This window comes from Budorcas taxicolor, chromosome 9 (genome assembly GCF_023091745.1).
Source record: "Budorcas taxicolor isolate Tak-1 chromosome 9, Takin1.1, whole genome shotgun sequence".
NCBI classification, from domain to species: Eukaryota; Metazoa; Chordata; class Mammalia; order Artiodactyla; family Bovidae; genus Budorcas; species Budorcas taxicolor.
The window spans coordinates 87,456,769-87,481,194 of NC_068918.1; the positions used below are offsets into that span (position 1 = coordinate 87,456,769).

The 24,426-nt window shown below is 53.1% G+C and overlaps 1 protein-coding gene across 1 annotated transcript in view; it reads left to right on the top strand.

Moving 5' to 3' along the window:
- Positions 1 to 24,426, top strand: part of IGF2R (insulin like growth factor 2 receptor) — a 102,683-nt gene that overhangs the window by 50,787 nt on the left and 27,470 nt on the right. Inside the window, exons 12-29 of the mRNA XM_052645461.1 lie at positions 687 to 827; positions 2,381 to 2,524; positions 3,588 to 3,725; positions 4,506 to 4,653; positions 5,115 to 5,292; positions 5,934 to 6,049; positions 6,470 to 6,638; positions 8,152 to 8,331; positions 11,436 to 11,537; positions 12,678 to 12,779; positions 15,379 to 15,574; positions 18,465 to 18,635; positions 19,389 to 19,532; positions 19,616 to 19,791; positions 20,044 to 20,131; positions 20,643 to 20,858; positions 21,586 to 21,716; positions 21,971 to 22,068. Coding sequence (XP_052501421.1) covers positions 687 to 827; positions 2,381 to 2,524; positions 3,588 to 3,725; positions 4,506 to 4,653; positions 5,115 to 5,292; positions 5,934 to 6,049; positions 6,470 to 6,638; positions 8,152 to 8,331; positions 11,436 to 11,537; positions 12,678 to 12,779; positions 15,379 to 15,574; positions 18,465 to 18,635; positions 19,389 to 19,532; positions 19,616 to 19,791; positions 20,044 to 20,131; positions 20,643 to 20,858; positions 21,586 to 21,716; positions 21,971 to 22,068 — 2,638 coding nt within the window. The remainder of the gene's footprint in view (positions 1 to 686; positions 828 to 2,380; positions 2,525 to 3,587; positions 3,726 to 4,505; positions 4,654 to 5,114; positions 5,293 to 5,933; positions 6,050 to 6,469; positions 6,639 to 8,151; positions 8,332 to 11,435; positions 11,538 to 12,677; positions 12,780 to 15,378; positions 15,575 to 18,464; positions 18,636 to 19,388; positions 19,533 to 19,615; positions 19,792 to 20,043; positions 20,132 to 20,642; positions 20,859 to 21,585; positions 21,717 to 21,970; positions 22,069 to 24,426) is intronic.

Consider the following 24,426-nt stretch of genomic DNA (forward strand, 5'->3'; position numbering starts at 1 on the left):
TTGTGCTCCCGCTGATGAGGGGTTTTCGCTGTAAACCCCGGACTCCAGTCTGTGTGGGAGCATCCTCTCCGTGTGTACGTCCGCCTTCCCTCCCGGTCCTCAGTGATGTCTGCGGGGGCTGTTTGGGGACGGTCCGCCTTTGACTTGCTCTCTGCTCTCAGCCCCTGTTGCTTCTACCTCTGTGGGTGTTTTCTGTTCAAACACGACTGGGTCGTGAACGTTTTTGAGTTCAGGGACCACCCATGTCTTGTTTATCTTCTGGGGGCCCCTAGTGCTAAGCCCCGGGCCGGGTCTGCCTTATCTGTGGTCTGGAGGCAGATGCGTCGCCCGTGGCCTGCGCCTGCCAGGTCCCAGCGCTGGCGCCTGGCTCTGCTTTTCAGGTTTTTGATTTCAGACTCTGAGGCTTGGGAGAACTTTTGCTGTTTAATCCTCAGGTCGTCCCGGTAAGCTCCCTCTTCTGAGGAGCTCTTTGGGGCTGGTTTGTTACTGTCACGTTCAAAACAAGCCTAAGATTCCCCCTGTGTGTCTGTGCCTTCAGCCTGCCCAGGTCGAGATGTGAGAGCCTGTTTAGTGACCACGGGCCTTTACCTCCCGCTTCATCACCGTCTATGGTGTGACTCACACAGAAAAGCAATCACTGCCTAGGGCTAGAAAAAGCTTTTTTTTAATTTTTCTCTCGGTTACAGAACTGGAACAAAATTGGGAAGCTGTGGATGGCAGTCAGAGGGAAGCGGAAAAGAAGCACTTCTTCATCAACATCTGCCACAGGGTCCTGCAGACGGGCCAGGCACGGGGCTGCCCCGAAGACGCCGCCGTGTGTGCTGTGGGTGAGTGGTGCCCTGTGGTGAGCCGTGCCTGTGCATGCAGGCGGAGCTGGGCTGCATCCAGGCTGGAGGGAATGAAGATGAGCTCCCTGTGGCTCGTCACAGCCTCCTCTCTCTGGGTTCAGCACATAAAGGATGGGAGGGAAAGGAGAGTTTAATGACTCAGATGTAGGGAACTGGGGCACTCGGGCGTCTTGAAGAAGGCGGAAGTCTTCTAATGTGGGCTCCCTAGAGACAGAAAGAAACGTGGGAAAATCCTTGGTTATCTTTTCACCTTGTAACCCGAGGAAGAGAACTGCCAGTGCTTGTATAAAAAAAACTGATTTTGATTTGTTAACGACTGTACTGCCTGGAATTGTTCAAGAATTATGGCTTCCGGGGAAGGGGACTCTCAGAATCTTGTATGAGAGAAGTGGACGGACCCTTTGAGTTCCTTTGGCTTTTAACTGTGTTCTCAATTGAATGTTAAGTGTTCAAACATGTTACTTAAGAGTCACCTGGAAAGTGACAGGCAGAATAATTGGAATCTGTTTTGCAAGCATTAGATAAGCGATTGTGAATTGTTAACTTTTTAATTAATTTTTATTGGAGTACAGATGCTTTTTGTTCCTTGGTAGCTTAGGTGGTAAAGAATCTGCCTGCAATGCAGGAGACTTGGGTTCAGTCCCTGGGTCGGGAAGATCCCCTGCAGAAGGGAAAGGCTACCCGTTACAGTATTCTGGCCTGGAGAATCCCATGGACAGAGGAGCCTGGTGGGCTACAGTCCGTGGGGTCACAGAGAGGCGGACACGACTGAGCGACTAACACACAGTTGCCTTACAGTGTTGGGTTAGTTTGTGCTGAACAGCAAAGGGAATCAGCTGTGTGTATACATGCATCCTCTCTTTTTTGGATTTCCTTCCCATTTAGGTCACCACAGAGCAGTGGGCAGAGTTATAAGGGATTGTGAACTTAAATTTAAAATCCAGGTTGGATTTTAGGAATTACCCCAGGCTTCAGAATTAGTGGTGTGTCTTTTTAAGCAGGCGTGTCCCTGCCTTTATTTAAGAAGGACTTGAGACAGAGTTTCATTGCTTTATCGTAAAAGTCACTGAACCAAGAATTGAGTGGTCACCTGCTTGGCCCCCTGACCAGATTTAGTTTCTACTTTGGTCACGGGACAAATGCTTCCCCTTCGGTTTCAAATGACCTTGTGCCTCAGGGCAGCTGAGGCCCCCCTAAATGGGGGAGCGTTGTTTTCCGAGATCTCGTGACAGGCACTTCTGCCTCTGTCTGCCTCCCCTGCCCTTGAAAGATGCTGTGAGTCACTCTCACACTTTCCTCCTCCTCAGCCTGGAGGTGCCCGTGGGGTCCTCAGCGAGGCTGCCCCTGCTCGGTCAGACGTGTCACTCGCGTCTAGAGACCCACTGACCGTCCCGCGCAGGCTTGGCGGGCCGGGAAAAGGGCCAACACACACCTGTGGGCCTCAGCTCCCTCTCGGTACCTCTGCATCTGTGTTGTTAACCCCTTTTGATCCTGTCTTCTGTTTTGTTCCCCCTTTGCTTTCTCTTTTCTAGATAAGAATGGAAGTAAAAATCTGGGCAGATTTATTTCGTCTCCCACCAGAGAGAAAGGAAATATTCAGCTCTCTTACTCAGATGGTGATGAGTGCGGTGGTGGCCAGAAGATAATGACAAATATAACGCTCATGTGCAAACCAGGTACAAATGAGAAGCACAAACAGAAACCGTGGGGTCTCCCGGGCTCCTGCCAGGGGCACCCGCGCAGTCTCTGTTTCCCGTGTTCCTCCCCGGCCACCGCTGGGACGACGCGGTAGAGCGCTGAGGTCCAGAAGCGTCGCGGTGGCCCCGCTGGATTCTGTCGCCCCCGCCCCAAACCGGCCCAGAGATGGAGAAACCATATGGTGTCCGAGGGGGTCATGTTGCAATTTTCCAGATGAGTTATGCTCTCGGCACGGCTTCCACTTCCTTAGGCCTGGTGCCGGCCGATCGTGGGGCCCCCTGACTTCCTCCAGAGGGGGACCATCACGAACGGCTCAAAACGTCATCCATGACCTTAGCGGGCACACAATAAACACTCCTCTTAATCTGCCTTTATTTATAGGTCCGCATTGTTTTCCAGGGGTCAGGATCTATATATATATATCTGCACATTTTTTATGTTTCTCAAAACGTGGCATTCTGTGAATGCTCTTCTGTGTCCCACGGTCGTTATTTATCATCTGTCGGGACTTCCTTGTTGCTGCTGGCTTGGTTTTACTATTTTTACTCATTTTTCTCTATTGTTGGATTTATAACGTTTCCAGCATTAATTGTGCTGTGACATGTCCCTGCTGTCTCCTGTTGGAAGATTTCCTTTGGATAAATTCCCGGCTGTGAGATAAGTTCAAGGACCGGGACAGTATTTTTTTTTTCTTTTTAAGATTGTAAAATATACATAACATAAAGTTGACCATTGTAAAGGATTTGTAAAATACACATAATCTGAAATTCGCCCCTTTAACCGCAGTTCAGTGGCGTTAAGCACCTTATGTTCACATTGTACATTATGTACGTGTACACCACTGTCCATCTGCAGAACTTTCTCGTCCTCCCAAGCTGAAGCTGTGTCCCCATTAAACACTAGTTCACCCCCACCCTTGTCCTGACCCTGTCGGTGTGACCACTCTAGCGACCTCAGATCAGTATTTACAGAGCTGGTTTGAGAACCATGGAAGCTTCTCGAGACCGGATCAATGACCAGTCTGGGTATGCCCATCAACAGGTGACTTAGAAAGTGCCCCGGTGCTGACAACCTCCAGTGCTGATGGCTGCTTCTACGAGTTTGCGTGGCGCACGGCCGCGGCCTGTGTGCTCTCCAGGACCGAGGGGGACAACTGCACGGTCTTTGACTCCCAGGCAGGTGCGTGTCCGAGCGCCCTGTGGGGCAGCCTCTCCTGCAGCCACTTCAGCTGGCTTTTGTTTGTTATTTGGCTGCTCTGGATCTTCATTGCCCCTTAGGCTTTGCTCTGGTTTCAGGGACTGGGGGGCTACTCATTGCAGTGGCTTCTCTTGTGAAGTGTGGGCCTCAGTGGTTGTGGAGCACGGGCTTAGCTGTCACGCAGCACGTGGGATCTTCCCAGATCAGGGATCGAGCCCATGCCTCCTGCATTAGCAGGCAGATCCTTAACCACTGAGTCACCAGAGAAAGCCTGTTTGTTTCCTAACATTTTCTCTCTTGAGTGTTTCAGAGTTGATAACCTGCTTCAGAATTTATAGTAATCCTGTTTGACCAGAACTCTGAAAATCTGGTGTTTGAGGCTTACTTGAGATAATGAAAAAACCTCTCTGATAGTTATAGTTGCAGTGGGTTTGCTAATCATTAGCCCAAGGAACACGGGAAATAAATCGTGTCTGGAAAGACATCCCGAGTGCCTTTCTGGCCGTGAAACCCACCATAGCCTTTTCAAGGTCATTGTATTGTGGTTGTGGTCCCGTTTCTGACACACCGGTGGTTCATTCAGCCAGGGATTGTGGGCTCTGACTCAGGCGTTGGGTGAACACGGCAGGAAGGGGTGAGTGAGGCGGTGGAGGAGGCCCGTCCCTGGGGGGCGGTCGTGACGTCTCCATGCTGTTGGGCCGGCCCAGCCTCTCCTGCACCCCATGGTCTGACCTGCCTGGGGTGCTTTCGGCTCTTCCTTAGGGTTTTCTTTTGACTTGACACCTCTCACAAAGAAGAAGGACTCCTACAGGGTCGAGACGGACAAGTACGAGTTCCACATCAACGTGTGCGGCCCGCTGTCCGTGGGTGCCTGCCCGCCGGACTCGGGGGCCTGTCAGGTGTCCAGAAGGCAAGTGGCCGCTCTGCGATCCGGGTGCGCCCTCGGGTGTCCTGCGTGCGCGCGGATGTCGTCCTCCAGGACAGCTCTGCTGCTTGCCGACGTCCTTCCCCGACGATCCTTTAAACCCCAGGAGGGCCTGGACTAAGGGCGTTTAGTTTCCAGAGGAGGGGCAGGACAGGAAGTGGGTGCATGGGGTGGGGTGGGGGGGCCCTTGCTTCTGTGTAGTTAGCACTTCTTGGCCACCTGGGGGGATCTATGCCCACGCTTCTCCAAGTTCAGTGCAGCGTTAGCTCAGATGAAGGGAGCTGGGCCTTGAAGCAGTGCTGACAGGTCTGGCGTCGGGGTGGGGTCACCTTCCCTCGCCCACTGTGCAGAGATCCTCCTGCCCAGGTCCTGGCAACCCCCACGCTCCCAGTGTCACCCAGCGCTGGTCCCACTATCTTTTCTGAGAAACGCTTGGCTTGTTGTAGTGATAGGAAGTCTTGGAACTTGGGACGCAGCAACGCTAAGCTTTCATACTACGACGGGATGATCCAGCTGACCTACAGGGACGGCACACCCTACAATAACGAGAAGCGCACACCGAGAGCCACGCTCATCACCTTTCTCTGTGACCGAGACGCCGGAGTGGGTTTCCCTGAATATCAGGTGGGAGCCACGGGTGCTCGTGTGCGTCTGCGCGCTGACGGGGGCGAAGGAGGGAGAGGTTGTCAGTCTCATAAAGGCGGGGGAAGAGAAGAAAGCCGGTGGAGGCGGGGCTCGTGATTCTTCTGGAGTGAAGGAGGTTCTGATGGAGCTGACACGTGAGCTGGAATGGTCCCTGGGGAGAAGCTGTCACGCTGTCTGGCTTCCCTGGCCTTATCCAGGAGCCTGTCATGGGCCCTTTATTTAGAAGCAGAGCCGTTATTAGTCTGGTTTCCTGGGCACATCCTCAGCTCCTTTGATTTTAATTAATCCTTTTAGATTTGCCAGGGGACATGGGCAGTGTGTATTTTCTGACCAACAGTGGGCCGTACCACCCTTAGTCACAATCCTCGACACTGCTGGTTCCGGGTACCAACCGCACAAAAGCAGCAGCCCTGCCTTATTCCCACTAACAGAAGCTAGAGTTCCATCTTAACTCATTGATGGGCTATGTTCCTTTTAATAGAACGAGAGGGGATGGACAAAGGAGATGAACTTGCCTCCGATTCTTACTGAGGAACAAGTGTCCCACCTTTTTCGAAATGCTGGCTTTGTGTAACGAGTCCCCTTCTCTGCCGTCCCTCCTGTGTGTGTCCTGAGATTAGGAGGAAGATAACTCTACATACAACTTCCGGTGGTACACCAGTTACGCCTGCCCGGAGGAGCCGCTGGAGTGCGTTGTGACCGACCCCGTCACACTGGACCAGTACGACCTCTCCAGGTGAGGTGGGCCCGCCTGCCCTCAGCCTGGCCCTGTCCAGTTAGGGCCGAGGTTGCCTAGGCCCTGCCGGTGGGCATGTCCCTGAGCTGGTGAGAGAGTGTGCAGGACAATGGTGGGGAGCCCCAAGCTGCATGAATTCTAATGACCTGGGAGCCTTCACAGGATCAGCCAGGGTTTGCCCAGCATACACCTCTGTCTTCAGCTGCATTCTTCAGAGCGATGCCTGTCGGTGCAGAGGAGTGGGGGCGGTCCCAGGGGTGCGGAGAGGGCTGTGTCTCCTGAGGCTGGAGAGGAGGAGTGGTGGGCCGGCCTCTGTGGGTTTGATAGGCAGCGCACCTAAGTCGTTAGGATTTAGAAATGAATTACCGGGCCGAAAGCTGTCGGCTGGAAAAAGCATGCATTTCCCCCTTGACCTTTCAGGCTAGCGAAATCCGAGGGCGGTCCCGGGGGAAACTGGTACTCGCTGGACCACGGCGGGGCACGCAACACGTGGCGGAAGTACTACATCAACGTGTGTCGCCCTTTGAGCCCGGTGCCAGGCTGTGACCGCTACGCGTCTGCCTGTCAGATGAAGTACCAGGGCGAGCAGGTGAGGCGGCCCTGCCCTCCCTCCCGAGCCCTGGGCTTCTCGCTGGAGGGTGGAGGGGGTGGTCTGAGTGGGTCTGGCTTGCTCCGAGAAGCCCCTTGAGACAGAGAGGGGGGTCTTGCTGCGAATTCACCTGCCCCACCCCCCCAGAGATGCGATCACACTTAAGTCGTTGCTTAGCTTTAAAATGAAAAAAACAAAAACCCCTGGGTGTGGGGAACCACCTCTGCTCACGGTTCTCAGCAGAGGAAGTGACTCTGAACAGCAGCCGTCTGTCAAGGAGAGTTTAAGCTTCCAAAAGCTCTTGCTTCTGGACTGATTAGAGGGGATGCCTGCTTGGCAGATCCAAGCACCAGCCCTTCTTGCCTGGGTGCAGGCTGCACTCTGTCATTCGATGGAATGCAGTCACTGCCAGAACCTCGGTATCGCTCCCCTGGGTGCCTTGTTGTACACAGCGCATCTTAAAATAAAGACGTCTGTGTGCTTCTTTAAAAATAGCACGTCGAGGATGTACTTTTCCTGGGGTCCCTTACACGGCAGCTCAGAGGTGTTTTAGGGGAAGCTGGTGAGCGCCCCCTGCTGGTTGAGTGGAGCGTGGTGGTGTGTTGGTGTGCTCTGTGTTGGAGCAATGGCCTCCAAGGACAGTCTGCTCTCCTTATTCATGAATTCTGTATTTGCAAGCTGTCTACTTGCTACCGTTCATTTGTGACCCCAGATCAGTGCCCGGGCGCTCTCACGGTCTGTCGTGGACATGTGCAGAGAGGCCTGGCGTGGCTCTGCAGTTTTGTCCCGGTTTTGCTACCCAGACGTCCAAACGTCTCGCCGGAGGCGAGAGGGGGTGGGCAGTGCGGTGCCAGACGCTCCTGGCTCCTGGCCACACGTGGACCGGGCTGGGTCCTTCCTCGAACGCCCGGGAGAGGACTGGCCTTGGATGGCTCGCTTAACACGTCCAAACCTCGTTTTCACTTTTGTGAAATAAAAAGGATCTGCCAGGGTTTTGAGGCTTCAGGATCGCAGTCGATGGGAGATAAATGTCCGCAGAGATCAACGTGCCCCCTCCCTCGGTGTGCGGGGAGCGGGTCGGTTCTAGGCTCCTGGCTGGTGCCCAGAGCCCGAGGGCGTGCAAGTCCGTGGCGAGCAGTGTCTCAGGGCTTGCACACGCCCTGGTGCACATCCGCCCCGCAGCTCCTCTACAGATGACTCAGTGGCAGCGCTGTGTTAGTAGATGCGGGTGGCTAATGTAAGCTTTGCTTTTTGGAGCTTTCTGGGATTTCTTTCCCCTGAGTGTTTTCCATCTGAAGTCGGTTGAATTTGCAGATGCAGAACCTGTGGGTTTCGAGGGCGGACTGAGTTTCCCCTCTACGGAGGAGTGGTGGTTCGCATTTGCTAATCCAGCATCTGTGGCAAGTCTGTAGGACACACCTGCCGTGCACAACGAAACACCCACCGTGTCAGTAACGAAGAACGCAGTTGGTCTCTCTCCAGAGGGAAAGCTAATAGCCACGTGTGTTCACAGGGCTCGTTCTCTGAGACCGTCTCCATCAGCAACCTGGGGGTGGCGAAGACGGGCCCCGTGGTGGAGGACAGCGGCAGCCTGCTCCTGGAGTACGTCAACGGCTCCGCCTGCACCACCAGCGACCAGAGGCGCACCACCTACACCACCAGGATCCACCTCGTCTGCTCCATTGGCAGCCTGGTGAGGGGGGCGGGGCAGCGCCGCGACCTCGCTTGGTCGGGCTCCTCTATCTGCACGGGACGCGGGTTCTGCTTGGTTCTGCTTCTGTGTGTGCTGCAGACCCGGGGAGGCCAGGGGTACAGCAGTGGTGCTTCTGCACCTGCCCTCCTCCAGTTTACGCCCAGGCCGTACGTGCTGGCTTGGGACCCGTACCGCAAGGTGTTCCGTAGGCGTGAGCTTTCTCTCTGAGCCACACAGATGCCATCCTGAATGTGAGTTTCTGTGAGTTCTGGAGGGTCCCAGAGTTCTGTGATCTGAGGGTCACACCTCATAGCAGATGAGGTCTTAGAGATGGCTCGGTCCAAACACCATGGCTCACAGATGAGGAGATGAAGCCGGGCCCCATGGGTGGACACCGAGGGAATAATAACAAGCGGTCTGTTGGGAGAGCCGGAATGAAATCTCCAGGCTGGGAAATGGAGGAGGTGACGGAGACTGCAGGAAGGCCCGAGCTCCTTAGCCCGAGCAGAAGAGAAAATGCGACATGAAAATGCTTCGGGGTCATTATATACAGTCTGCACTTTTCTTTTTTTTTTAACCTTTTATTTTGTATTGTGGTTTAGCCGATTCACAGTGTTGTGATGGTTTCAGGTGGACAGCAGAGCGATTCAGCCATACAGGTCTGAGTCGCCATTCTCCGCTGAACTCCCCTCCCACCCACACAGCCACTTACGGTTGAGCAGACCCTGTGGACCCTGTGCCACGCAGCGGGTCCTTGTTCCATCTTAAACGCAGCAGTGTGTGCATGTCCCTTCCAAGCTCCCTAACTGTCCCTTCCCACCATCCTTCCCGCCTGGGAAGCCTAAGTTCATTCTCTTAAGTCTGTGAGTCCATTTCTCTTTTGTAAATAAGTTCATTTACTGTGTGATTTCCTTTTAGAGTCCGCATGTAAGGGGTGTCTCACAATATTTCTCTTTCTCTGTCTCACTTAACTTCACTCGTTATATACACTCCCTGGTGACTCTCTGGTGGTTCTTAAAAAGCAATGTGGTAGAAGATACATCAGTATAACACAAGATTTACCGTCTTAGCCATTTCTAGGTGTAGAGTTTAGCAGCATTAATGCTGTTGCAGTGCTGTGCACCCGTCACGGGGTCCATTTCCACTGTGTCCATTGTTATTCTAAACCTAATTGCTTTTTTTTTAACCTAGAGTTTTACAATCATAATTGCATCACGTGTTTTTTGAGCAGTCACCAAGCCCTTTGATGGACATGCAGTGGGGATGATAGAGTTCACGTCTGTCGTCAAACAGATCATTTCCAAGGGTTGGCGGCGCTTCGTAAGGGTCAGTTGCAGCGTCCTCCACTTTGGTGGACGTGTTACTGGCCCAGTGCGTCCGCTCCACCTAGCAGGCGGGGGCTCAGTCACTTCCATCCTAGTCGGCTTACAGACGTCAAGTTCTCTCTGTCCTTTGCCAGCACACGATTTTTTCCCCAGGAGATCACGTCTTAAGAGCTTAAGAAAGTTGCCCTGATAAGGGGAGGAAAAGCCTTGTGGGCCGAGCTCGGCTTGTACAAGCAAAGCTTTGCATAGCTGAGCCATAAACACACACTGATAAGCCTGAGCTGGGCTTCCCGAGTTCTGCTCTCAGCGCCAGGAAGGAATGCTGGCTGAGCAGCTGGGACCTCGCTGGCCGCCTCCAGGGCCCCTCCGAACCCCACCCTGGGCCCCTTTCTCCCCTCTGCTGGGCCTCGTCCCCCCTCCACTCCCCTCTATGGAATCTCTGTGTGGTGGAGATACTGGACAGTTCTAGGAAGCCCTCTCAGACCCTTACTTTTTCAGCTTCCCTGTGTCACCCTATTTGGACAGTGTTTTTCAGTTTTCACAGCGATTTGACGTTGTTACTGTATCCCTCAGCACTGGTCCACTGCCTGGTGCATTTCGTGGGCCCAGGCAACATGGAGTGAACGGAGAGCCACGTCCCCAGGGGTGCTGTGCTGCAGTCCCCCTGGGCTCTTCACGGCCACATGGTGGGGCCGCAGGGACGGCCGTGTTTGCAGTTCACTGTGGGTGATGCCGCGGCAGAGAGGATGGGGAGGTGTGGGGACCAGCGGCTGTATCCCCTTTCCCCGTGTGTCTGGGTGGGCGGCTCAGCTCCTTCGTGACTCCGCTCTCTGCCCTGGCCATGTCCTCAACTGTCAGGGAGGGCGGTGGAGGTCCCCCCCGCAAGGCTGATCGCACCCTGGGTGTCCGGCCGGCCATGGAGACTGTGCCTGTGTGGGCGCTGGTACGGCTCACGGTTGAGCACACCTCACCCCATCGGCCAGCCTCACCTGGGTCCACAGTGGTGTGGCCGTGCTCGTATGCGTCTGGCCCATGGGCCCAGCTTTTCTGCATCTGGATGCCGTTGAGTGCAGTTCAGTCACTCAGTCGTGTCCGACTCTTTGTGACCCCATGAACCGCGGCACGCCAGGCTTCTCTGTCCATCACCAACTCCCGGAGTTCACTCAAACTCAAGTCCATTGAGTCAGTGATGCCATTTGACCATCACATCCTCTGTTGTCCCCTCCTCCTCCTGCCCTCAATCTTTGCCAGCATCAGGGTCTTTTCAAATGAGCCAGCTCTTTGCATCAGGTGGCCGAAGTATTGGAGTTTCAGCTTCAGCATCTGTCCTTCCAGTGAACATTCAGGACTGATTTCCTTTAGGATGGACTGGTTGGATCTCCTTGCTGTCCAAGGGACTCTCAGGAGTCTTCTCCAACACCACAGTTCAAAAGCATCAATTCTTTGGTGCTCAGCTTTCTTTATAGTCCAACTCTGGGTGTAGAATGGTGTTCAAAAGCACAGTCTTGAACTCTGACCCAGATTTGGATCCCAGTTCTACCATTTACTCTTGGTGTGACCCCCCAGGTAGATTCACTGGCATTCACATGTAAGAGAGAACAGTCTCCTTAGTAGGAAGGATGACATCGTCATCAGATGAGGCAGGTTAAGCTCCTCACCTGCTCCACCGTATGTTAATCCACCGACTTGAACTCTTCTTGTTATCCGACTAGTGTTCTGGTGGTTAGAGAGCGTTTCATGGCCTTGAGTTGACTTGTATCCCTTGATTTGGCCTTTCAGCATACCCATCCCATATTTTCTCTCAACTGGGAGTGCGTGGTCAGCTTCCTGTGGAACACGGCAGCAGCCTGTCCTATCCGAGTCACCACGGACACAGACCAGGTACGGATAGGGTCCCGGGCCCCTGACCGAGCTGCCCCAGCCCCGCCCGCCCCGCGTCCCAGCCCCACCCCTCCCTCCGGCCCCTTAATCCCTGCCTGGATAGCAGGCGTTTGGAAGGCGTCCTGTGTTCCCCACCCTCTGCCCTGGCCCACCTCCCGGCCTGGGATGAGAACCAGGACTTCCCTTCTGCTCCCCAGTTTCCCAGACCCCACCCTCTCCCTCCCTCCCGCTGTCCCTCCGGCCTCACGGGGGCCCCGGGGCGCTCTGCCATCGTGGGGACAGAGTCTTAATTTCACATCATGGCCACACCCGGGACGTGTCGGTGCCCCCTCGGCCGGCTGTGGAATTCGGCCCGTGTGGCTTACGTGACGCCCGAGGTTTTCACGCCCTGACCCCAGCCACGGCCCTGCCTCGGGCCTGCCTGATGTTCTCACCTCTCTTTTCAAGTTCCCTCCGAGTGGCAGAGCTCTCCCAGAGAATGTACCCGGCTCGGGGAGGATGCGGGTGGGAACCCACGGGCCCCCGCCCACCGGCAGGGCTTTCTGAAGCCGCTGTGCGGTTCTCTGTGCAGGGTGGGCGGGGTGGAAGGAAGACATGGGGAGGGGGCTCACTGCGCCTCCTAGAATTGAGGAGAGACCGGGAGTTATTTGTGGATCTCTCATGGATCTGTCTCCGATTTGGGCTCCCCTGATAGCTCAGTTGGTAAAGAATCCGTCTGCAATGCAGGAGACCCCCGGTTTGATTTCTGGGTTGGGAAGATCCCCTGGAGAAGGGATGGGCTACCCACTCCAGTATTACGGCCTGGAGTATTCCATGGACTGTATAGTCCATGGGGTTGCAAAGAGTCGGACACGACTGAGTGGCTTTCACTTCACTTATGGCTCCTCAGTTTTTCTAGGGGCTCAGCCGGGGCCTTGTTTGGGTGAATACAGCAGTCTCGGGTCTCAGGGGAGGATGGCACCACTGAGCTGCTGTCCTCTCTGGGGCGTCTCAGATGCGGCACCAAAAGGGGCCATGAGCTCATCCAGGGCCGCTTCTCCGATGGGATCCGTGCCAGGCAGACATGGGCGATGCTCTGTCCCTGCCGTGCCCTCCAGAACCGGGTTTGAATGTGCCTCTTCACCCCTTTCATTCCTGCAGGCCTGCTCCATCAGGGACCCCAACAGCGGGTACGTGTTTGATCTGAACCCACTGAACAAGTCCCAAGGATACGTGGTCTTGGGCATCGGGAAGATGTTTCTGGTAAGACTTGCGGGGTGCACTCTGATTTGCCTTGGAAGGACGGGAGGAGGCGCGGAGCTCACCCTCATCTCGTGACTGGGGAGACAGGTGTCCTTAGGAGCCACCCAGGGTACGGATGGCAGCCCTCACCCAGGAGGAGGCAAGAAGTCCAAGTGTAAGGGGTGATAAGGTGAAACCCTTGCCTCCTCCCGCTCTGCAGATGGGAACTAGGAACAGAAGAAGGGCTGCTCCTGGTCCTGGCCCTGCATCTGGTGTGGTGCCCAGGCCGGCAGCATGCACATGGCCTGCAGACTTGTGGCCAGGGCAGTGTCTCGGGGGTGGGGCCCAGCAGCATGGTTCTCATGCCCACTGGGGTTTTGAGTCCCTGGTCAAAAGGAAATGGTGATCATACTTGCCTATAAAAGGGAGACGAGCTGATGGCACGCTCAAGAATCTTCCGACAGCCCCTCCTTCGTGGGCGGCCCTGGCAGTGTGTCTGGAGCTGCGAAGAGGAGAAAGTCCACGTAGTGTGTTCCGTTATAAATTAAGCACTGCTGGACAGAGAGAGGCTTTTTAAAAATCTGTATTTAGGTTTAACTTTTTCTAGCAGAACCCACGTTGGAAGAAGAGAGTAACCTTTGAAGCGGGGATCTCATCCCAAAGGAAGCTGGGATGAGAATGTCATAAAACCAATACAGAGGGGCATTGTAGGCACAGCGCATGTGGGAGGGCGTGCAGGTTCCTTCGGAGCCTTGAGACTCCCGATGGGGCTTGTCACCGACACATGGAGGACTTGTCAGCCAGCAGCACGGTACTCGTGGTCCCTCCCTTCCCCACCCACTCTCAGAAGTTGCTGCCCTAGAGTTTGGCTCGTAACAGGTTGTAATAGGTGACTGCGGTGTATTTGGCTGCCTGTGTGAGTGCGAGAGGCAGACAGGAACTTCAAGATCGAGCCCCTTAGGGGATTTTTCAGAAGAGGTAAGTCCCCTGGGGGACTTGCCCGAGGAGGTAAGCCCGGAAGAACGTGCCAGAAGAGATGACGATGTCTGTAGGGCAATGCTGGAAGAGGTGATCCCATGGAGAACCGGCCAGAAAGGTTCCTTCTGTGCGTTGGCCGGGGGGCAGGAGGAGGTGACGGGTGCAGGGTCGCAGACAACAGGGACAGGCTCCGGATGATGGTAGTGGTGGGGTGACCAGGCTCCCGGGAGTCAGGGCGCTGGGCTTTGTGCTGCCAGAAGGGCCTCAGACAGCACCGCCCACCAGCTGACTACTTGGCGTTGCATCTTGGCACCTGGCCCTGCAGGGCTGGGCCGCCACGTGTTCTCCTGCGGGCTGCGTGCTTCTGTGACTGCGCGGCCCATGTGGCTGCAGGCCATCGGCCTGGGTGTGTTCTCACGTGGCCGTTTCTTAGATAGGAAACTGTGATCTTAAGGAAAGGCACTTTGTGTACAGAGATCTTAACTTTGTGTACATTGTCCATAAACACTGACCGGTGATAGAGAAGTCTGTCTGTGTCTCACACCCAAGAGCGAGTTCTGCTTCACTCTGTCAACTGCTGGATTTAAGTGGAACGGTGTCAGTAGCTTCGAGAGTTACAGGGCCAACACAGTACTGTAAAGCCATTATTCTCCAATTAAAAAAAAAAAATACAGGGGTATCCACTTTTTCCAAATTTGGATGCATCTAACTACGTTTAGATTTGATTAACAATTCAGGTTTGGGGAGACAAATCAAATTCTAATTAATTTTTTGACAATAATGAATCATTTCTAAAATGTCTACCAGTGTATAACTGAATAATAGTCTTTATCTAGTGTAAATGGATAAATCATTACATAAAAGGGAACCAGATAAAAGGTTAAAGAACGTGCAGCTTTCTGTGTCATATCTTATGGATATAAACTTAGAGCAAGACTTTTCAGGAACATTGTTAGATTAGTATTAAGCAGGTTAGGAATGTGTGGGCATCGATCATGTTGGCAAATCTTACCCGTACTTTTTCTAAAGAACGAGTTATGTGTATTATATAATACACACATATGTATTCACATACATATATGTAAAATACACACATGTATATTCACATATGTCATATTCATATGTGGCTTCATAAAGCCATAGAAAGGTTTTTCCAGAATTTCAGAATATTTAAAACAGTTTTTCAGAACATAAAACAGGTTTTTACACAATAAAAGCCTTTTATTTAAAAAAAAACAACAGGGGTATCCCATTATATTTACTTTTTAATGTGACTTCAGCAATATGTGCTTTTCCTATTATAATCAAAAATACTGCAACATTCTGGGTATATATGTTGGCATATATTGTTGCATGCAGACTGTCTCATACATTTAAAGATAGAGGGCTGTCTAAATAAACCATTTGAGGCAGTTTATGGACATTGCTGTTTGGGCTTTGATTTTTGCCTTATGTACTAGCTTTAGGATTTAATTGCCCAGATGTGGCAGGTTGGTCATTTGGGTGATATTGAAGAGCAGCAGCTGTTTGGCAGGGCAGGGTTTGCGTTGCAGGGTTGTGGCAGGGTTTGCGTTGCGGGGTTGTGTCTGCGGCGGGTCTTGCAGCCTGAGCTGGTGTGTGGTTCTTGCCCTCTGGCCTGCAGTTCAACGTGTGCGGAGCAATGCCCGCCTGCGGCACCCTGGATGAGAAGCCAGCTTCCGGCTGCGAGGCAGAAGCCCAGACGGACGACCTGAAGACCCTGAAGCCGGGCAGGCTGGTGGGCCTGGAGAAGAGCCTGCAGCTGTCCACCGAGGGCTTTATAACCCTGAACTACACCGGGCTTCCTTCCCACCCCAACGGTGAGCTCAGATCCCTGTTGGTTTAGTGACTCACCAGCGTCCTGGTGGTTTTGTGACTGTCGACCTTTCCGAGAGTAATGTGCGGGTCTGTAGACGCTCCGGGTCTGGCTGCCTTCTGGCCTCACATGCACCGTGCGTGCCTGGCCTCCAGGGTGTTCTCCCAGCCCCTGAGTGCATTCTGCAGCTGGAGGCCAGACTGCTGGGTTCTGTTCACACCCACAACCCCCAGCATCTTCCCCCAGCACCTCCAGCGGCTCCTCTGATAGGAAAGTGTTCACCTGGCCTCTTGTCCCCTGTTTTTCAGATATTGAAGTGATGGGTGAAGATAGTGACAGTTTTGCCATCTTTATTGGGTTCTCATTTCTGTTCCTTCCTGCAGCTGTGACTGTAAACAGTTGCCGTTGTGGTGTCATCAGGTGTGATGCTGAGTGTAAGCGCCCCCGGGGGATGGTGGTGGTGGAGTAGCAACTACCGTGCAGGCCTGCTGGCCACCGCGTGCTGGGCCCATGTGGAGGTGCTGTGTGCTCTGCCTGGTTCTCCACCAACCCCAGGCACCTCATTCTTGGCTTATGCCCTTCTTAACCACCTGTTTGCATCCCAGGTGATGAAGGCCCAGAAGGCCTCACGCCCTGGACAGAGAGCCAGTACTGGGAGCCAGGTCTCCTGCTTCTCATCCTGGTTCTGCCGATGGACACATTTACTCAGTGTTGCGGATCAGAGGCCCCCAGAGGTGCCCCCCCACACACAGCCCAGGGCCACGCAGCTGGTGATGAGCACAGCTGAGGTCGGAACCCACGTGGTCTGACTTCTGGACCTGCGCACTTCTCGCCACACTGGGGTGGCCTCAGGAAGGGGCATTCGTGTGATGCCTGGTGCCCAAAATAACAGGGGCAGTCTGAGTCCACGTCAGAGGGAGCCGAGAGCCGGAAGGCAGTGGGGATGGCTCTGCCCGTCTGCGGGCGTCAGCTCGTGCTGTGCACCTTGCCTCAAGCTGACGGATCCAGTAACATGCCGGGAAGAGGGCTTGTAGGGTGTTGAAAGGCTGATTTTGGGATTCCTGGGAAGGGGGTTAAAAATTGGGGGTCTTCTTAACTTCGAGGACAGAAGACGTGGGTCTGGGGGCTGCTGTCAGGCCTGCAAAGGGCTGGCCTAGAAAGGGAACTGCTCTCATTACGCCTCATTTGTTGGGGAGGATTCAGACACAGACGGATGATTTTAGTCTGTTCATAGAGCCCAGGGGGACGGGAGCCCTTTGCTTTGCAGATGTAAACTTCTTCACCGCTGGGTCCGGAGAGCCAGCTGCTCACTCGCCTCAATATCCAAAAAGAAATGTGCTTCACTCTTTTTATTGACATGTTATTAAAAGTATTTGTTTTGGCCACCCTGTGTGGTACGTGGGGTCTTAGTTTCCCAATCAGGGATTGAACGCATGCCCCCTATGGTAGAAGCTGAGAATCTTAACCACTGGACCATCAGAGACCACCCTTCAGTCATGTTTATAATTCTCTTCATTTCCAGTTCCAGAGTATTGTTTAAAAATGGAATAGATTAGGCATCTACGTATCCTTTTTTTTTTGTCCTAATTTGGAAAATGACCCCACTGTTTAATAATGAACTAGATTAGACATTTATGTGTATGTGTGTATATATATACATATATATTTTTTACCCTAATTTGGAAAATGATTCTCTGTCTCTTGCGGGGTTATCAGTGTGGTCGTGTGGCTGACAGCCGCTGACATTTCTCTGCTGGGTTGGGATCCAGGCGCCAGCAGCCCCCGGGGTGCAGTGCGCGTCTGACCTTAGAGCTGTGTTGCTCCAGGCTTGTCCCTCCCTCTCCCTTTGCCTCAGTGTCCTCCTGTGAAAACCAGGCGTCTCTGGGGGCCCCCGTGGGACTCAGTAACACGGTAATGGCGCCGGGGCTCTTCCCTCCGTGGAGCCTCCGCCCACATGGTCCCCTCCCCGCAGGAGCCTCCGTCTTGGCTGTGCCACCTCCGCTTCCTCCCTGCCCGCCACCCCAGTGGTCTGTGCTCGGCTCTGCAAGTCGAGTGATGTTCGAAGTGTTGGGTTATATCGCCCCTGGCTTAGACCACCCCCTCCCGACCCGGGGTTCTCCGTGTGCCCAGAGCAGCAGCCAGGCCTGTCCAGTGGCCACGGGCGCCCTGCTGCTCCTTGCTCGGGCCCGTCCGACCTCCTGCTCCTTGACCAGGAAGGCCCACCCTCCCCACTGAGCCCTCGTCCTCATTGTTTCCCGCTGCTCACGGCAGTCTGTGCTCTAGGCAGCCAGGTGGTTCTTTGCTTCCCTTCTGCAGGGTTGGGCTCTGATGGCACCTTCCAGTGAGCCCAGTCATCGCGCCTTGTCCCCCTGCCACCACCCCCCCCCCCGCCGCAAGCCCTGGGGTTTCTCAGCCCCGTCCTGCGGTGTCTTCCTGCATTTCCATCTGTCCTGCCGAGGCTGCATGAAGTCTGCTCACTGTCGGGGTGCTGAGCAGCCTTGAGGGTCAGCTCCCAGGAGAGCGGGTTTTCTTCTGTTTCTCTCACTCTTGTGTGTAGTATGAACGTAGTAAACATTGTTGAATAAGCCGTGGAAGGAGAGTGATGGTTTTCTAGTGTTTGCGTGGATAAATGGATGTAGCACTCTCATCCTTCTTGGAACAGAAGAATGCCAGGACACTGTGCTCATGGTGTGAACCTTCCTTACGAGGGTCACTGTCCCAATGTGTGTGACCTCTCCTTAGCTCAGGTCCCTGGAACAGACTGGGTGCTGTGACACTGTTTTAGCAGATGAGCCTGGAGGCTCATGTCTGGGCACGCTGTCCCAGTGACCCACGTGCGTCCGGCGACGCTCTGGTCACTGCTGTTTCTCAACAGTCTGGCCTTCTGTTCCCAGGGAGGGCTGATGCTTTCATCATCCGCTTCGTCTGCAATGACGACGTTTACCCAGGGACGCCCAAGTTCCTGCACCAGGACATCGACTCCAGCCTGGGGATCCGGGACACTTTCTTTGAGTTTGAAACCGCGCTGGCCTGTGTACCTTCTCCAGTAGATTGCCAAGTCACAGGTGAGACCGGTCGGAAGTGTGTGTTTGTGCCTGTGAGCATATGTATGTGTGTGTGTTTTATTTTCAGGCAGCATGACATTTGTGTTACGTTTCCCTTGACTGATGCATAGAGTTGTAAAACGTCTCTTGAAGTGAATCTGGGTTCACGGTTTTGAGCTATCATTTGGGATCAGAAGCTGCTTAAGGACAGAGAAGAAAACTAGGGGGAAAAAGGCAAGCTCACTGTTGGAGCTCCTTACTGGAGGGAGAAGAGGATAAGAGGATAAAGCTTGGAGAGGGGTCCCCGACGCTGAGCTGGGTCCTCCCTCTTTGTGGCGGCCTCCACCTCCTCGGCCATGGGGCTCTGCTGTAACGGCTGGTTTTCTTGTTTGTTTGGTTGTTTGCTTCTGTGTTTGAATTAAAAGAAATTTTTTAAATTGGGAATCGCTAGACTTTTTTTTAATCAAATTTTTTTGACTTTAGAAAAAAGTTTGTCTGTGCCACATAGCATGTGGGAACCTTAGTTCCCTGCCCAGGGGTCGAACTCCGCCCTGGGAGCTGCAAGTCTCAGCCGCGGGGCCGCCAGGGAAGCCCCGTCAAGGCAGTTCTGAGCGCCAGGCCTGGTGCATGTTTCTGCCGGGGACGCCTGTCGGCCTCCTGTGGGTCTGCTCATTTCTGTTACGAGTGCTAAGTTCCTGCATCCGTAGCCTTTGGGGTTGAAAGGTGTCCAGAGCTACCAGGAGGGCAGCTCCGCAGCGCCCCCGTGTGTTTCAGACCCCGCCGGGAACGAGTACGATCTGAGCGGCCTGAGCAAAGCCAGGAAGCCGTGGACTGCGGTTGACACGTTCGACGAGGGGAAGAAGAGGACCTTCTACCTGAGCGTGTGCACGCCTCTCCCGTACATTCCCGGCTGCCACGGTGCGTGCCGTGCCCCGGACTCACGTTCGCCCTGCCTTCCTCCCCTCCCCGCCACCTTCAACGCTGTCTCCCGGCCCTTGCAGGCACCGCCGTGGGGTCCTGCCTGGTGACGGAAGAAAACAACTGGAACCTGGGCGTCGTGCAGATCAGCCCTCAGGTGGGCGCCAATGGGTCCCTGACCCTCGTCTACGTCAACGGGGACAAGTGCAAGAACCAGCGTTTCTCCACCAGGATAAACCTCGAATGTGCCCACACGACGGTGCGTGTCCGTGCAACCTCCTTTCTGCCTCCCCCAGACTCCAGGTCTTGCGTCTGATGTTGAGCTTGCCGGAGTGTTCAGGGGTTTTAGGCTGTTGATGGGATTGGACCAGAATGTCCTGGCCTGGTGTGTTTCCTGAGGGCTGTCCTTGTACTTCTCTCGTGGAGTTGAAGAGCTGGGTGTCCATCCTGCTACGGTCTGACTCCCTTCGTAAGTGGACGAGCATGTGCTGAGCACTGGTTTCCGCTGCAGGGCTCCCCGACCTTTCAGCTCCAGAATGACTGCGAGTATGTGTTTCTCTGGAGAACCGTGGAAGCCTGTCCCGTCGTGCGCGCGGAAGGTAAGACCTGGCCCTGCTCACCCAGGTTGTGGAAGTGTGATGTAGGGCGTGCTCTGATAGCATTTTAGATGTGAAGCCTTGCGCGTGACCACAAGACGCCTATGTGTTTATTAGCGGATGGATAGCTTCTTGTCCTTGAATTTTCTGCTCCACTCCATTGTTCCTTTCACCAGCGACATTTTCCTCCTCTGCTGGGTTGATGGGCTGTTGGCGTCTCACACTTGAGAGCATGAACATGAGGTTTGGTTTTAAGTGGATCTTCATTCGTCCAGTGACCTAAGCTTTTCTAGAAGACTGGGCAGTTTGTCTTAGGCATACAAGCCAGAAGGAGAGAAGGTAGAAATGGTATTTAAGGCCTGTTTTAAGGCGATACTTAGCTGATTAGAGGTTGCAGAAGTTTTGCCTGAAGGGGTGTGTGTGTGTCTGTGTGTGTCTGTGTGTCTGTGTGAGTGTGTGTGTGTGTGTGTGTGTGTGTGAGTGTGACTGCCCTTCCCCTCTCATGTTCTTAAAGGAGACTACTGCGAGGTGAGAGACCCGAGGCACGGCAACCTGTATAACCTGATCCCTCTTGGTCTGAACGACACCGTCGTGCGGACCGGTGAATACATCTATTACTTCCGGGTCTGCGGAGAGCTTTCCTCTGGCATCTGCCCAACCAGTGACAAGTCCAAGGTCATCTCATCATGCCAGGAAAAGCGGGGACCTCAGGGATTTCAAAAAGTGGCAGGTACTGTGGTTTTCTTTCTTTTCTTGTAAAAGAATGGAATTCCATATGTAAGATGATCGATTATATCTTGTGTTTTAAGGTCTAAAGACAGTATTTTTCTTGAAAAAGAAGTACATCTGCTGTGTCCTGGTAAAACAGCCTGTTAGCAATGTTTCTGGTTTCACACCCAGGACACACACTGACACGTGTTGTTAAGAGCTTATTTCATTTTTACTTAGCAACACTAATTAGTTCTCAACTCATATTTCTTCTTTTTTATCCCAGCTTTGGGACCCACTGGAGTACTGGTGGGTGCTCTGGGGTGGCACTTTGTAGAATAGCGGAGGGCACATGTCTGGTACGGGGCTGGGCCGTGAACCTGCTAGGGCAGACTGTCGGTCCTCACACTCTCTCAGCAGCTGGGCAGGTGGTGATGCACTTATGAATTTTTTGCAAATCATGGAGTAGCTGACAGGGTGAGTCCGTGGGCCTCGCTGAGGAGCCAGCATCCTCTGAGCTCATCGGGTCGAGGAGTGTCTGCGTGGCATCCCTCTGTTGGTCTGTGTTCTGGTGTCTGTTGGTGCGGAGGTCACGGCCTGGGGCGAGAGGAGGCCTGGTTCAAGGAGCCAGTGGTCCAGGCGTGCTTGGCCTTGTCGGGGTTTGTGCAGCGCGTGCGATGGGCCGCATGTGCTGGCCGCCCGGGGGCTTCCTGAGCCCGTCCTCATATCCCTGGCTGCTTCTTCGGCAGGTCTGTTTACTCAGAAGCTGACCTACGAGAACGGGGTGTTGAAGATGAACTACACTGGGGGCGACACCTGCCACAAGGTGTACCAGCGCTCCACCACCATCTTTTTCTACTGTGACCGCAGCACGCAGACGGTGAGTGTACTCAGAGTGGGAACTTCGCCCTGGCTTTGCTGCCTTCTTCTTTCATAAAACGAGCCCGCCCTTACCGCCTCGTGCAACCTCCTGGCTAAACCTAGTTCAAGTGTGTGATTCACAGACCCGGTATTCAGAACCTCAATCAGTTTTGTCTCGAGCTTAACGAGCAGGTCCGTCCCTTCCGATGTGCGTCCTCAAAGCACCGGCCACCCAGGGTTTCCGGTTTCATGTGCTCGTCTCTGCCCTTGCAGCCCGTGTTTCTCCAGGAGACTTCCGATTGCTCCTACTTGTTCGAGTGGCGCACGCAGTACGCCTGCCCGCCCTTCGACCTGATCGAGTGTTCGTTCAAGTAAGTCGATGGGGTGTTGACTCTCGGAGGGCAGTCAGGTTTACATGGTAATATTTTGCTTTAATAGTTGGTGGCTGGTGGGGATGGGGAATTAGATTAGGTGAGTCCCTACGCTTTAGTTCCTGCATATTACACTCTTGGATTGCTCTTGGCTTAGGTCCATTGCTTCTTGGGTTTTAGGTCCTCTGTTTTGTATTCTTTTGTTTTGTTGGAGTGTATCCTCCTGTATTGTGGAGAGGTTGGGTAGCAGAGAACCCAGGCATTGTCTGAAAATGCCACTGACTTGCTCTCAGATCTGATTAACTGGGACTGGGATTATGACAGAGTCAAATTAGTTTTCCTTCAGTTTTGAAGGCCTTGTCCCATTTCCGACAAGAATCATGCACGTTTGGTGAAAAAGTTTGTTGCTCATCTTCTGTGAGTTTTTACTCCATTCTGGAATATTTTCTAAACTTAAAAAAAAACTATCCTTTGAAAAGTTTTATTTTAAATTTCACATAAGTCCTTCTAATTATCTCTGAGGATACGAATTCTAATTTTTGTTTTCTTTTTAAAAAAATCTCATCATGCTTTCCCTGAATTATAATCCATTTTCTTTTAACGGTTGCCTTACACATGTATTTTTGATTTAACAGGAAGCTAAAGTTGACCCATAGCTCAACCCACCCCTCCAACCATGAAATAATGGAGAATGTTTTATCACCAAACACACTCTCCCAAACGTGGGCTAGTGTTTTAATTCTGACTTTTTTTTCCTTCTCACATAAGTTGTAAGTTGTGGTTTTAAAAAATACTGATTGGTTGTTTGACTATATAGATTTCTTCCTTTGAAAACGAACAGAAATATCTCTGTTTCTTTGGCTTCCTCTTCCTTTTTGCATTGTACCCTTTCCTTTTGACCTGATTTTCATTCTCTAAGTTTAGTATGATGCTACGCAGCACGCTTGTTTGCAGATTGCTTGCCTCTGGTCTCTGTTGGGGTAGGGAGTTTGTACCGGGATGTCCCACTTGGGACTAGGAAGGAGCTAGTGCGTCTTCCGACCCTGGCTCCTCAGGCTGTTGGAGCTGGTCCTGGGGTCCAAGCCACACCATAACACTGGCGGTCCTGTACCAGTAGGGAGTGTGTGGAGTTAATCTTGGTCTTCGTGTGAAAAGGCTGAGTTTTATCACAACTCGCTTGGTACAGAAGTCCAGGTGAACACTTATGTGTGTGCGCACCAGCCCTTGGGAGGTAATCCGTCTAGGGCCGCTGTTAGGGAATCTGGCCTTTCAGTCCTAGTTCCATCCCTGGGTAGATAACCTGCCTTTTCTGTGTATGTTCTCTTGGCTTTGTTCTGTGGCCTCAGTCTGTTTTGCTTACGCGTGGCTTTGTTATTTATGTTGCTTGGAAGGTGGTACTTTCTAAAACTGAAGATGTATGCCTGTTATTCAGTTAGGGATATTTTCAGTGACTGTGTTTTTGAAGGTTGCCTCTAACCTAGTCTGTGCCTTTTGTTCTGGGCCTTTTATTAATCATATCTTAAACTTTGCCTGTTGTATGCACCGTATATTTTGAATGTTTTTTTAATCTGTTTTTGTACTGCATTCTGTTTCCTTAGATCTGTTTCCCATTAACTGATTCTCTCATCAGCTGATTCGATTTGCTCTTCTACCTGTCTGTCGTCTTTTTAATTTTCGTGACTGAGTTCTGTTTGGTACTCTTTCTCATTTCTTCCTCCGTTTCATCATTTCTTCTCTCCACTCCGCCCCCCTTCTTTTATTATAGTTGCAGTTTCTTCTTTTAGGTCTTTAACCATTTACAGTAAATATCCGTTATATGAAGCTCTCGAGGATCAGCTTCTGCAAGTGTCTGTGTCTCCCACAGATGCAGATATTAATGCCTGCCCCATTCTTTCACTTTCATCCCATTAATGGTCCCTCAACTTTCAAAGTACCTAGAGTTCTGTCTTCCAGAAGCAGCACCGCCCTCCCCCCACCCCGGTTTAGACCATCCCCGTCTCCCCCTGCATGGGTGCAGCGGTCCCTCAGTGATCCCCTGGCCATGGTGGACTGGCCCTGCAACAGGGGTTAGAGGTCGTATTAGACGAGACCAAGTGTGTGTTCAGAGTGGTATGGCCGTAGACCAGAGTGGGCCTGGGAGATTGTCAGTCAGCCCAGGCCTATCTTGTCACGACCCCGCGATGCGATGAAGCCCCCGTGTTGCTTGGAGCTACCAGCTGAAGTCGGCTGGTGGGGGCTGGAACACCCCCCGCCCTGCTGCCAGCCTCAGCCCCCACTGTGCCACGGCTCCTGTCTGCTCTGCCCCGGCCACACGGGGCCCCGTGTTTTCCTGTGGACACCCTGGCGTTCTGTGCCCCA